Source organism: Ochotona curzoniae, unplaced genomic scaffold (genome assembly GCF_017591425.1).
Source record: "Ochotona curzoniae isolate NIBS_2020 unplaced genomic scaffold, NIBS_Ocur_1.0 scaffold_461, whole genome shotgun sequence".
Classification (NCBI taxonomy): Eukaryota; Metazoa; Chordata; class Mammalia; order Lagomorpha; family Ochotonidae; genus Ochotona; species Ochotona curzoniae.
In genome coordinates this window covers 12,469,158-12,483,819 of record NW_024467120.1, presented here as the reverse complement: position 1 = coordinate 12,483,819, position 14,662 = coordinate 12,469,158, and the positions used below count along the sequence as shown (strand labels likewise).

At 44.3% G+C, this 14,662-nt stretch overlaps 1 protein-coding gene across 1 annotated transcript; it reads left to right on the top strand.

Annotated features, from left to right (window-relative positions):
- Positions 1 to 236: 236 nt before the first annotated feature.
- Positions 237 to 1,193, top strand: LOC121147767 (olfactory receptor 2W1-like). Its single transcript, XM_040967667.1, has one exon. The coding sequence runs from the start codon at positions 237 to 239 to the stop codon at positions 1,191 to 1,193; it is 957 nt and encodes a 318-aa protein (XP_040823601.1).
- Positions 1,194 to 14,662: the final 13,469 nt, after the last annotated feature.

The window sequence follows — 14,662 nt, the reverse complement described above, 5'->3', positions numbered from 1 at the left end:
TATTTGTTAATTTTCTCCATTACTAACATAATTTTTCATTTGATTATTTTTGTAACTCATCAAAGTATTTACATAGTCCATAATGACAAGTTATTTCTTCTTCTCTCCCTCCTCTTTTTGACTTCTTCTTTCTCTTTTTCTTCCTTTTCCCTTTTTTCCCTAACTTCATCATTCACTTTCTCTGCCTGCTCCTCCTCACTGTCTTGCCTTCTCTAATATTTAGCCATCACAGGATTATGCACCAAGGAAATCACAGTTCTCTCCATAATTTCATTCTACTTGGCTTCTCTGATCATCCCAATTTGGAAAAGATTCTGTCAGGAGTTGTCGCCATCTTCTACTTAATTACATTACTGGGTAACACAGCCATCATTCTTGCATCTCTCCTGGAGTCCCAGCTCCAAACACCAATGTATTTTTTCCTCAGGAATTTATCTTTTCTGGATTTGTGTTTCACAACTAGCATTGTTCCTCAGATGCTGGTTAACTTGTGGGGCCCTGAGAAGACCATCAGCTTTGTGGGCTGTGTCATTCAACTCTATGTCTGCATGTGGTTGGGCTGCATTGAATGCCTGCTCCTGGCTGTCATGTCCTATGATCGTTTCACAGCTATTTGCAAACCCTTGCACTACCTTGTCATCATGAACCCACATCTCTGTGTCAAGATGATCCTCATGGTTTGGAGCATTAGTCTGGCCAACTCCATATTATTATGTACACTCACCCTGAATTTGCCTCGATGTGGAAACAACCTTCTCGATAATTTCCTGTGTGAGTTACCAGCTATGGTCAAGTTAGCCTGTGTCGACACAACAGCAGTTGAAATGTCTGTTTTTGCTTTAGGTATTGTCATTGTCCTTACACCCTTGACGCTTATTCTCATCTCCTATGGTTACATTGCCAAAACTGTGCTGAGGATGAAGTCAAAAGCTGGGCAGCGAAAAGCAGTGAACACCTGTGGCTCTCATCTCACTGTAGTGTCCATCTTTTATGGAACTATTATTTACATGTACTTGCAACCAGGGAACAGTGCCTCCAAAGACCAGGGCAAATTCCTCACCCTCTTTTACACCATCATCACTCCAAGTCTGAACCCCCTCATTTACACATTAAGGAATAAAGACATGAAGGATGCCCTGAAGAAGCTGATGAGAGTTCACCAAAAAGACAGACAGGAAGACACAGAAAAATAGTAGAGTGAATGAGGCAAGTAAATATGTGTTCTAACCTTAATTTTTACAGTTAATTCTGAGATTTAAAATATCAATTAATGTCAGCATTCTTCCATATAGACATTGTGTTGCTAGAAACAACGAAACAATCCTGCTTAGTTTTTTTTAATCTTAGAATTTTTTAATTCATATGTCTTTACAGCCAAATGGTTATTGTTAATTTTTAATTTCTAGTATGTGTATAAAACAAAGGGCCAATAGACATGAACTTTAATGCATTTTTAAATCTAAAACATGAAACAAACTTTCAGTTATCTGCCTCTGTATTCTCAATTCTAATACATAAAAATTCTGAAATATACATATAGAAATGCTTCCATGGTTTATATTCTAAATAATAATGATATACAAACGATTATTTTGTGCACTAAATCTTTATGATGAGATCCAAGTATTTATGCGTATTTGAAGCAAATGATGTGATTTATGTGACAATAATTATTCTAAGCCTCACCTAAAGCAATTTTTTCTGTTCAGTAAAGCACTATGCTAACATCTAGGGCAATGGGTATGTGATATTTAAATATTTATAATGACACAAACGTATAAATCAGGATGAATTAAAGTGTTTTTAAGGTAACTGGCTATCTGATTTCTCACTCGTTTATGAAATATTTAATCCCATGATTACCTCAACCTTTACAGAAACAAAATCTGACTAGGCTCACATTAGGTTTTTTCATAAGTACAAAGGGATTGTGCAATTTATGTGAATTTTGAGAATCATGTGATATCTGTTTGTGCTGGAATTTCCTAAAATGAGTGAATCTTTGTCATTTGGACATGTAGAATGGCATTAAATATTGACTTTTTTTCTTCCCAGATTTATTACTTTGATGATAAATGGTATCTCCTTTCACTAACGTGTTATTTTAATTACTACATTTGTTATGCGGACTTGCTATCTAATGTAGTTCTCAAAACAAATGTGTTCAATAATAACAAAGCATTCTATGACAAAGGCAAGGTAAAAGGGAAAAATTTTATAAAGATAAAATGAGAAAGATCACGTTTTTCCTTTTAAAACCACAATCTTTGACTACAAGGACAGATAGCAAAGTGACATCAGTACAAGATTGAACAGGCAGGGGTCCTGCTAGAAGTATTATTTTTCATATGTGAAAGATTATGCTTTTGACAGAGCCTTCTGTTATAATTGCATCATCAGCCAATCCTGCATGAAGACCTTACCCTGTAGGGTTTCATGGCTCCATTTCGTCATTCTGATTGTAACAACTCTCACATCTCCATTTTCACTGAAACCCCCTTCCACTGATCCACCATCTGTGATTTAGATGGTTCCTTGATGTTACTTAGCATGGACCGCTTCCACTGCTCTGGCGCTATGGCAGACAAAAAGTATTTTGAAACTGTCTTTAAAAAATGCTTTACCACATTTGAGGGACAAAGGTTTAACCAGGGGCTGGTGCAGTGGCATAGCAAGTTGATCCTTAGCTATGGCACTGGCATCTCATATGGTTCTCACTTTGAGTCCTGGCTGCTCCACCTGTAATAAGTTCTCTCCTGGTGGTCTGAGAAAGCAACAAATGGCCCCAAGCTTTGGACCACTGTGTTTGATTATTCAAAAAAACTAAGAGACATTGGTAAAAAATAGAAATAGTAATATACTCTTAATAACCCAATATGCAAATATTATTCCAACATATAGTCAATAATTTTTAGTTAGCAACAAGTAACTAAGTGTTTAAAAATCCTATGTATATTGAGCCTGGCATAATCATAGCCTAGCAGATAACGTCCTTGAATTGCATGCGCCGGGATCCCGTATACGCACAGGTTCAATCCTGGCTGCCCCGCTTCCCATCCAGCTCCCTGCTTGTGGCCTGGGAAAGCAGTCGAGGATGACCCAAAGCATTGGAATCCTGCACTGGCATGGGAGACCCAGAATAAGCTCTGGGCTCCTGGCTTTGGATCATCTCAGCTCCAGTTGTTGAGGTCACCTGGGGAGTGAATCATTGGACGAAAGATCTTCCTGTCTCTCCTCCTCTCCCAATGTCTTCCTTTCCAATAAAAATAAATCTTTTAAAACAATCCTGTGTATATTTTATATTTACCTACATTTTGGTTCACATTTCCACACTTCCAACACTCACCCAGATAAGACTATAAATCATTGTGGTAGCACGAATCTATATCCTGATCTGCTAGGTAGTCATGAAAGAGTATGCTTATGCAAAAATCTATACAAGTGAAGAAATGAAAATAGAAAGTAAAATTAGTCTTCAGTTTATGTAACAATTTTGAACAGGAAATATGACCAAACTTTAAGGTCTTGATTCTTCTTCGGTGAGTAGCATTAAAATGATCAGTTGTGTAAGCCTTGGTAAATGAAGAGTAGGAGAGAAGATGGTGCTATCAGAGAATAGAGTCTGAGAACATAACTTTATTGTGTTATAACATGAGGTTAAAAAAAAGTCTCTAGAATGGTGGGGTTGTGGCCACTGAAAATAATTTGGGGGGCTGGTGTGACATAGCTGATTTATTAGATGCCATCTGTGGTGACAACATTCCTTATTGGCGTCATTTTGAAACCTGGCTATTCCACTTCTAATCCAGCTCCCAGTGAACGTGCTTGGGAAAACAGAAGACAGCCCAAGTCCTGGGACCCTTGCACCACATGAGAGATCTGGAAAAAGTTTCTGCCCTCCTGGCTATGTCCTGGCCCAGTTCCAGCCACTGAGGCTACTTGGGCAGTGAACCAGCAGATGGAAGATCTCTCTTTCTGTCTTACTTCTCTTTTTGTAACTCTGTCTTGCAAATAAAAATAAATATATAAATCTAATTTTTAAAGTATCATTTTGTTTGTAACCTTAAAAGTTGTACAAAGCGACTTAGTCAACTCTGTAAAAACTGAAAGAACTGTCAGGGTCAGAGGAGGCAGATTTAACACTTCCAGCCAGTACTGGTACAACACTTCAAAGATAAAACATTAGATCCATCCATGTGTGGGGTTGAAACAATGTGTCCATCCAACACCTTTTTTCTACATGATGCCACAGATTTATCTGTTTAGACTAATTTCCCTTCACACCATGAATTCTAAAAATCAACAAGGACAAAACAAATCTTAGGTGAAAAAAACGATGGATACATGAATTATTTCAAAATGTACAAAAGCCTCTGTAAACCAGTGCTGTATCCAATACAGCTATCAAACGTACTAGATGCTGCATAAAACTGTAGCAAAGAAATCTTTCCCACATTCTCCTGAGTGCTTAATACAAAACTGAGGCTGCAGTGCGGGCCACACTTCCACGTGCCCAATCTGTCGTCACTGCTTTGTAGATTTGTCTTCTTTGGAGGATGATTTACTGTTCGTTTTTGATGAACGAAAGTCTCTAATTAAAAAAAAAAAAAAATCTGGGCCCGGCGCGGTGGCACAGTGGTTAAGATCCTCGCCTTGCACGCCCAGGATCCCATATGGGCGCTGATTCTATCCCGGCAGCCCCGCTTCCCTTCCAGCTCCCTGCCTGTGGCCGGGGAAGGCAGTCGAGGACAGCCCAAAGCTTTGGGACCCTGCACCCGCGTGGGAGACCCGGAAGAGGCTCCTGGCTTCGGATCGGCATAGCATCGGCCGTTGAGCTCACTTGGGGAGTGAATCATCAGATGGAAGATCTTCCTCTCTGTCTCTCCTCTCTGTATATCCGCCTTTCCAATAAAAAATAATAATAATTAAAAAAACTGATAATGAACTTTTCTTTGTGAGGACTCATCCCAAGTCTCGACCCACATTTACCCCGTTAAAACCTCCTGCTAAATCTTCTATACTCGATTAAAATCTTCTTTCAGCTGAAGAGTCCTTAAACAAATCCTCAACCCTTGCTCTGAATTCCCACAAGATACTGACAACAGTGCTATATCAGCATCCCATTCAATTTGATTCTTTTTTGCAATGACACTTCAAGAAAAATTATTGGCGAGTTTTTCAACATAGGTCTTGCTCAGGTGTGATTTTTGCAGTGTCTAAACTAGTTTCTGATATGAATAACAAGGTCAACGAGAACACTGTATGCAGTGACTTCATGAATAAACTGGATTGTCTTAATCATTAATGGCCTACTGTTCATTACAGAGGTAAGGAGATGGGGATTGCACACCATGTGGGCCTCTGGCAGGGATGGAGTCAGGAAAGAGTGGAGGGGTGAGGGAGAAGGGCTCCAAGTGGGGGTTGGGGAAGGCATGTACCACTCCTTATTGTCAGACTGTTAGTGACAGGGAACAGAGGTGGTTTCTTGATGCCACCTCAGGGACCTGAGGTTTGGAGGGGGAAGGGAAGGAACATGTCCTTGGAGTGTTGCTTGATGTTCTATAAAAGGTGACATAATCGGGGCTGGCATGGTAGCTCTAAAGGCTAATCTTCCACTTGCAAGCTGCTGCAAGCACCAGCATCCAGAATGGGCAACAGATTGTGTCCCAGCTGCTCCACTTCCCATCCAGCTTTCTGCTTATGGCCTGGAATAGAGGGAGACCTCGAAGAAGCTCCTGGCTCCTGGCTTCAGACCTTTGGGGAATGAACCAACAAATGGAAGAGTTTCTCTGTGTGCGTGTGTGTATATATCTCTTCCTTTAAATAAAATGAATAAACTTTAAAAGAAAAAAAAAAGGAAGTGACATAATCCAACTGTCCTCCCACGTGCTTTTCCTCGCTCTTTCTGTGTAAGTTCTAGGACCTATTGACTGGCTGTCCATGTCGGCTTTACAATGTCCAAAGGCCTAGGTGCTTTCTGCAGAACTTGACTTCAAATGTTGTGTCCCTTTTCTTTCCACTCTTTGAAGAGGTACTTGAGGTCTTCTGTTGGATTGGAGGATTTCATGAACTTGTCTTTCATGTGCATCTGGCTATGCTCTTCATCCTCCCTCTGGAGTCAGCAGTGGGGGTGGCCTCATCTTACACCATGTGCTCTGTGGTCAGACCACACATCCATGGGCTGTTCTCTGAGGTAGAGATCCTGTTGGTCTAGGCAGTCATGCAATTCATGGGGCCCACTGCTGACCAGGTCACTGTCCCCAGCCTGCCCCCAGCTCCTCACGCTCCTCGGGAGGTGCTACAGACTGGTCAGGACAGCCACCTGTCCTATACCCTGTGAGTGTGGTGGCATGATCAGGGCATTATTCCAGAACCCGTACCAGGTTAGTCCCCAGCCCCAGTTCCATGGTGCCAGAGCCAGTTCTCACATGCACTAGCAGATATAGTGGCCCACTCACGAACATCCCAAACCATGAACTTTTAAAATACTTTCCTAAAAGTTGAGAAAACTAAAGTCTTCATAAACTGCTATAACAAAACCTGATCCGAATGATGTAATTATTGCTAGTCTTTCCAGTTGGTTCAACAAATATAGCGCCATAAATAAATAAATCCTTCTGAAGGAAAATGAGAATCAGTTGTCATTGACAAAAAGCAGCAGTTTTTTTAATCCACTCCTTATTGTCAAAGTTGATAAAATTATGTGCTCTGGAGTGGCAGATTCCAGAGAAATCAGAATGTTACTGTCTTAAAATACAGCAGTCATTAAGAGTAGCTACTAAAGATAAATTATCAAAGATAGTTAAACGATGTAAGATTTAAGTGCAGTTTCACATTAGCCACATGGGTCATGTCTTCTGTCCTTGTCAGTCAATTGAAATACCAACAGATGAACTTTTTGCCATCGTGCATTTCTTGCTATCAACAGATGATCCATGTAACTTACACATCCTTTTTATTAATCAATCAGCCCCCACTTGCAGAACCCCAGCGTTTTCTTGTGGGTTTCCTTCTCCCTGAATGATCCCCAGATTCTGAAATGGGGCTCCCATCCCTTTGTACACCCATCCAGCAGCAGCACCCTAGTGCCCACCGCCGCTTCTCGCAGCGCCGCCAGAGGGCGCTGTGGCCAGGGCGCTCCAGGCGCGGCCGCAGCGGTGACGTCACAGTGAGACCTCGCTGTCCAGAACCCCGCGGGGCCGGGGTCCTTCCAAGGGGCCGAGCCGCTCCTCCGCCGCCTCCGCGCTCCCTTCGTGGCCGACGGTGCTCGGGTCTTCCTGCCTGAGACGCTCCATCTCCATCCAGACTGTCAGGGCTGGAGGTACTGATCGCTGTCCCCTTTCTCCCGGGTACGCCCTTTGGGCAGGGTCCATCCACAGTCCCTTGTGGATCAACACAAACAAAACAGAAAGGTGGTGTTGATTTGCTCTGGTCTCTCTGAAGACAGCACCGTGCCCGCTGGCTCCGTGGGAATAATGAAGCCAACCCTTCAGAGTTGACCTGTGCGTGCAATAGTGACCGAGTCACTTTCTAATGTATCTTTCCCTGGATTTAACGAGAAGTGATGATATGAGGAGAGTCCAGCAGAGACTCCTAAGCAAAGTGTGAGCCGGGAAATAAATGGGGAGGGTCCTGGTCTCAGCCCCCAGGGAGGGCCCCCGTGTAGGCACATGGGTCCACTCACCACCACTGTCCTCTCCGAAATGCCCTGAAATTCTCCTTTTCTGCTGTCTCTGGCCTCACCATCCGAGAACAGTGCGTCCTTGTAGCCTGTTGTGGACTAAGGAATTGATTAGTGCTCGTTAGCCTGGGCAGGAACAGAAATGACTAATTGGACTCATCTGTATCCAATATCCTGCTAAATGAGGATGGGGGGGTGAGAGTATATAAGGAGAAGTAAAAGGGCAATAAAGAGAGACTTCCACCATCACTGGTCTGCAGTCAGTGCTTCATCCCCAGATCCTGTTCGTGTCCACGTTACTGTCTCTGCTGGTCAGAGCATATGGCGCCCTACGTGGGGTATGGTACGAGGGACAATCTGAGGTGTGGGGAGCCATGCAGTTGGGTCAGATGGCATGGGTGTGTAATGAGCACCGCTCCTCAGTTAGCAAGGCTTCGAGGAGTTTCTAGCTGCGAGGCAAGGCCCGGCAGAATGTCTCTGGTCACCTCATTGCTGCCTCACCCCATTGTATGGAACTCAATCACCTCTCTGATGTTTCATAGAATTCTTCTGAGGGTGTTATTGTTGTTTTTCTGCTAATGTGAAGTGATTCCTGTAACTGGTATGACACCTCAAATTGATCAATCATGTTATGATAAAAACACCTATAGTAACGTAAGGCTATGATACACAGCTAAAAGTATACAATAGTACAATTGAGCCGCCCACTATATTTTCAAATATCCTGTTATGTGCCCACTTTTGTCCTGAAGTTTACCCTAGTATAAGTAATGTTTTCCTTAAGAAATGGCTTAATAATATCTTGCAACAGATGGCAATCATGGAGGTACAAAGAGTTTGTTTGCCATGCACCTCGAACTGTTACAACACATGACATGACGCATTTTAGTTTCTTACCACGGGAAGCAAAAGTATATGGGGCATCTTTTATAAGGAAATAAATGTGAACCCCCTCAAAATGGTTTAAAATCTTTATCTTATATTGGCACTTATATTTAGGGAAAGAAAACAGTTTATATAGATGAAAGAAAGTTTCTTGTAAAGGCCCTCTGTTTGTAGATTGGCTGAGCTGCCTTGATCCCTTTCACTGCACTTTAACAAAAGAATAAAAAACAATTGAATCAGCACTAGGTGAAGGTGACCGTAATTAATGCATGATTTGATTATAAGATTTAGCAAAGAATCTATGTTATATGCGTTTATAAAATCCTTTCATTTATGATCTTTTAATTCTGTATTCTTAATATTTTAATCAATATTAGTTTGTGTTTAGTAAAAATAGATTTTGAGTATAAGTAAACTACTTGTCACTATGTAACTGCATGCGCTGCCAACCGTGGAGTTCCTGGCTTCAGCCAGGTGATTGCAGATTTCAATGAGTAATGGTTGGTTAAGAATGTTTTCTTTGAAATAGAAAAATATTTTTTAGGATTGCTTCTTGCATTTTCATAACCACGATGTAATGAAAAATGAAACAATTGAATGTTGTGCAAAAGCTTGTGAAGATTTCTGTATAAATAAAGAAGGCAACTTTGCTGAGTTGTCCATTATGAGCATCAAGCCATAGTGGTCCATGTCTTATCTCTTCCTACCATCTCGCCGATCCACGCATCTTTGCAAGCTCTCAGTCAGCTGGAGCTGGTCCCCGGCACTGAGGGATCTCTGGACCTACGAAGGTTTAGAACTTAAAAATTTTGCATGGGCTTAATTGGTTTCATCCCCAGACCCTCTCCCTGTCCCAGGGCATAAGGGACAATCTGAGGGACCCCGGAACTCTGGAAGGCATAATTAATTTCATCCCCAGACCTTCTCCCCATCCTGGGGCACGAGGGACAATCTGAGGGACCCCAGAAATCCAGAGGCAAGTTTAAAAATTTTGCAGGGGCATAAGTAAAATTTCTCATAGGGCAAGAACTCATGAAAATGCAGATGATTGAGGGAATCCGAGATCTGTTGCAGTCACAAGGCACCGACACTAAGCTTAAGGCCTCGCAGAAGTTCGTTGAAACTGTCTGCGACATATCCCTGTGGTAAGTTCTCCTTGTAGCCACCTTTTTCCTCTGGCACTTAGTAAAAGATACTTTGTCATCCCCTCAAGCTGAGGTGCAACCATTCCTTGAAAAATTATTCATAAGAAGGGGAAAGGGACCCCAAACCAGGGTAAAAAAAGGAAAAGGAACCCCAGACCAGACAAAGTCTGGAGAAATTGCACAAAGTAGATTTGGGGTCCTCTTCTGAGGAGAAGGGAGGGCGAGAGAATGAAAGTGAGTCTTCCAAGGACCCTTCAGCCATAGAGGATATGCCCACAAAGCGTGTGCTGAGCAAAAGTCTCTTTTGGCCAGGCACAGAGCCCTCTGCACCTCCTGTGCCATCAGCACCATTAAATCTGGGCTCAGCCGTGATAGATTTATAGGGGCAACTTCAGCATCTCTCCCTTCAGTTGAGGCAAGATTAGCTACAGCCCCAGACAAAATACAACTTATTTCTCCATTTAATAATTTAGAATTTCAACTTTTTCAGAATTGTATTAAACCCCCCAAAATTTCCACAGCCCAGATGTTTTTATCCATCTTTCAAAAGGCATCCAAGAATTCAAGTTTCAAATTCTAAGGCTTCCCTTGGTATTCTTACAAGGCCTCAAGAATGCAAGGAGATTAATTTCCCATTTTGTAGAGACAGTTAATCAGGTTAATTGAATTATATTGAGATTGTTTCCAGGTGGACGTGAGACACATCCCAGAGTTTGGGACAAAAAAGTATGTGCATGTTACTGTCAACACTTGCTCTGGATTTGTTCTAGCTACTCCTCAGACAGGGGAACAAGTCAGGCATGCTCTGGCCCATTGCAATGCATGTTTTTCCATATTGGGAACTCCAAAAGTTATTAAAACTGATAATGGCACCTGCTATATTAGCAGTTAAGTTTTGTGGTTTTGCTGCTTCCCACCATATACAATTACAGGCACTTATAATCCTCTAGGACAAGGTATTGTGGAACGTGCCAACCATACTATTAAGGATTGTCTTATTAAAGCAAAAAAGGGGGAGTATAGCACTCCCCAAGATCATTTGAACCTCGTATTACTTATCTTAAATTTTCTAACATTGGATGCTGAAGGACGGTCTGCTGCAGATCGTCATTGGAATCTGTCTCAGAAGCAGAGGAGTTATGTGATTGGAAGGATCCCTTGACTGGTCAGTGGCAAGGCCCAGATCCCATCCTCATTTGGGGGCGAGGATCAGTTTGTGTTTTTCCAGAAAGCAAAAACGGTCCACGGTGGATTCCTGAGAGGCTTGTCTGGCAAGCTCCTGCTGCAGTCTTGTGAAAGCTCGGGTACTGGCCATGGTGATGGCATTTGAGTTGGAAGATTGACGGGACAAAAAATGTCTCTGAAGTGAATTGCACTGAGGTCAGCTGTACCCTAACAGCATGTTGAAATGGCAATGGTGATACAGCTGGTGTCATATGGCTGCCCGGAATCCTGCTTGTGCCTGTTGGGACTGACAGAGAGGCCTCTTTTGGCCTGATAAGGTGTAAAAGAGACTTTGACATAACAGTGGCCATCGTAGCCAGTATTGCCCTGACGTCAGCAGCCACCACCACAGCAGCAAGGACCCTAGGACACCCTACAGCTACCGCTGAAACCATGAACAAGCTTGCAGAACTGACTGCCTGAGCTATGGAACAGCAGAACTGTATTAATGAACACATGTGGGTGGGCATGTTTACATGTTAACAGCAGGTTGATTTGTTGGCAGAGGAGCAGTAGATGCTGAGGGATATGGTCAGAGCCTTTTGTTCCCCATCATCATGTCTTTATGTATGTAATACCTATGCAAGTGCAAAATTTTTCCCAAGCCCGGGAGCTGTTGTCTGCTCATTGCTACTGAGCTAAAAATACTCCTAGCCATGGAACAGGGTTATTAGCCTCCACAAGTACGGTTTGTGCAACTGCAGCAGGCAGCCAGTGATTGGTCAGTGCCTAGTCCATCTTATTCACCTAAGACAGGGGCTCAGTCATGCTACAGAGATTCCCAATGACAGATAAGGCTGATAACCTGAGAGTCCACAACCTAAGACAGGCACATTCAAGTCTGCTTTAAAACAAAAAAGGGGAACCTGTTGTGGGCTAAGGAGTTGATTAGTGCTCGTTAGCCTGGGCAGGAACAGGAACTGGGCTTGTGGCTAAAAACACCTAGACTAATTGGACTCATCTGTATCCAATATCCTGCTAAATGAGGATGGGGGTATATGAGGAGAAGTAAAAGGGCAATAAAGAGAGACTTCTCAGAGACTTCCACCATCACTGGTCCCCAGCCGATGCTTCATCCCCAGACCCTCTCCATGTCCATGTTACTGGCTCTGCTGGTCGCAGCAGTAGCCCTGCCTGGTCTGGTCTGTCCCTATCCCAACTTATTCTCTCCAGTGGGAATGACGGTCAAGCATGGGAGCCCTCCACATTCCCCCTACCATCTTTGCCCCCCTCTTCCTCCATGGTTCTCACATGTGCTGGTTGGATGCTGCTGCCCAGTCTGGCATGGCCTACCTCACCTCAGCATTTGCCAGTGGGTGCTGTAGCCTGTCTTGGCTGTCCACTCTGAATTCCAGCTGATGCTGATGAGGGTTACAGCCAAGCCTAGCCCAGCTGGCACCCATATCCAGCCCTAATCTGTCCTAGTATGTATTGCAACTGAACCCCACCCAACCCACACTTTCTTCTGTTGGTCCGATTCGACAGCGGGTGATATGGACTGGCCCAACTGTGTTGTCCCCAACATGTGCCAAATGTATGCTGCTGGGTACCATTTCCTAACAGGGTCTGGGCTGTTCCCTATCCTGGTTCTTGAGTTCACCTGCAGTAACTGTCCTTGCAGAGGAGTTTCCCAAGCTCCTCCATCAGAACCTCTCCTAATGTCAGATCTTTTGCCCAGCGGTGGGTCCATGGCCCAGCCCTACTTAGCCCACCTCCTGTCCTAGCAGGAACAGTGGCCTTTCCTTACTGGCCTTCAACCCATTCCAGTTCTTACTATTGGATGTTTTAGCCAACCAGGCTTGGTCCACACCCAGACACAGCTCACACATGGCACAGTAGGGGCAAAGACTTAGCCAGGCCCATCCTACACCTACCCAGAGGGTGCTAGAGTCTAGTCCAGTTTGGTGCACACAGCCCCAGTTCACACTTTGTGCTAAGGGACACTGCAGCCATATCCAGAAAAGACAGCAGCTCCCACTCTGGCATCCACACTCACCAGTGAGAAGCACAACCCACCCAGGTTGTCTCCTTAGCTCCTCAACCATGCCTGTTCCCAGCCACAGGTCTCACATGTGCCAGTGATGGCTTTGACCCCGCTTGGCATAGCCCCTCCCCTCTCTTGGCCTTTACCTTAGATGCTGCAGCCTGGCCTGACCCAGCCTGCCCACCCCTCAGTCCCATTTCTTGCTGGCAGATACTGGAACCTAGACCTGCTCAGTGTGCTCCCATCCCTGGCTCATGTTAACCATTAGGTGTAACAGCCTACCTTGGTATGACCTGTGCTCCAGCCTCGTTTCTACTCTTACCAGTGAGCTAAGGTTTGCTCGGCCCTGCCTCAGCTAAGCAAAGTCTGTCCCCTTGTAAAATCAACTCACACATAGCCAACAGTTGGAGCTACTTTGCCCAGCTTGCATGACCCCCATGCCAAGACCATGTGATCACCAGTGGGAGTTATGACCCACTAGGGGAGTTTCCCACATTCCCCCAACTTGACCCACTCCCAGACCCAAATCTCATGCATGCTATCAGGTGTTAGACCCTTGCCTGGCATAGCATGCCCCTCCATCTTGGCCTTGTATGAGCTGGTGAACGTTGCAGCCCAACCCACCCCACACCCTGCTTTAGCATGCACATGTGGGTGCTGCAACCTGGATCTGCCAAGACTGTTCTTGATCCCTGTCCCAGGTTCCATGGTCATGCCTAGCTCAGCCCATCCTCAATCCAACTAGAGCTAACCAGCTGGACTTGTATTTCCACAGGATTGGTCACACACATCTCCCACAGAATCTACCTCCACACCTGGCTCTTTCGCGCTCTGGCTAGTGTCATGGCCCTACCTAATGTGACCCATCCCCTGTTCCAACATTCAGGCAGATACTGGGATTTATCCTTGCTAGACAGGTTCCCAGCCCTAACTTTTGCATCGACTAGCATGTGGTGGTCAGCAATGTTCCATAACAAGCCCTACTCAGAACTCACATGTAAGCTAGTATATCAGTCTGGTCCAGACTCTTCCCTCTAAACCACCACAGTGATCCTGTTGTTGGGAGACCCTCAGGATTTATTCTTCACACATACAGTGGCCTTAGCCATGGATGTCCTTAGGCAGCAATTCCACACCCCCAAGCCACAGACCGGGTTGAGCCCTGTGCCATTGGGCAGACTGGCTGCCCAAAAGCCCAGAACTCGATCACCACATAGTAGCAGTGGCTGTGGCTAGGGTCCCAGAATTTACCATTCTAACTTTCTAAAAACACTCTCCTAATAAGTAGATGTCATCATTCCTCCACACTGCAGAATGATGACCAATAAAATACCTTCCTCAGCACCATCAACAACTAGTGCTGTCATAATCATTGCTCTTACTCTGGCTTTCCTTCTGTGGCTTTGACAGGACCATCCTCACCTCTTTGCTTCACTTCTTCTTCAGGATTGTTCTAGTGAAACCCTTCAACTGGTTCCATCACCTTCTACATTTCCTTGAAGAAACGCTCCAGGCTCTGGATCCCACTTGTTAAAGTCTCCACTGGAAGTGCTGCTTGTGTTTGCAGCTCATCTGAGTGCATTCACTACCCACAAAGCAAGAAGTTTTGTTCATGCTTTAGATTTCCTATCAGAGTTGTGTGAACCAAAGCAACCGAGATGTCCCTGGTGTTGGCTGTTGTTCCTGTTGCTCATTGCTGAACAAGCAAGATAAACTTTTTTTTTCCCTCACAAACTGATGTGG

Bases quoted from the DNA above. Each gene is read 5' to 3' on its own strand.
- LOC121147767 (XM_040967667.1), top strand. From the start codon at position 237: ATGCACCAAGGAAATCACAGTTCTCTCCATAATTTCATTCTACTTGGC.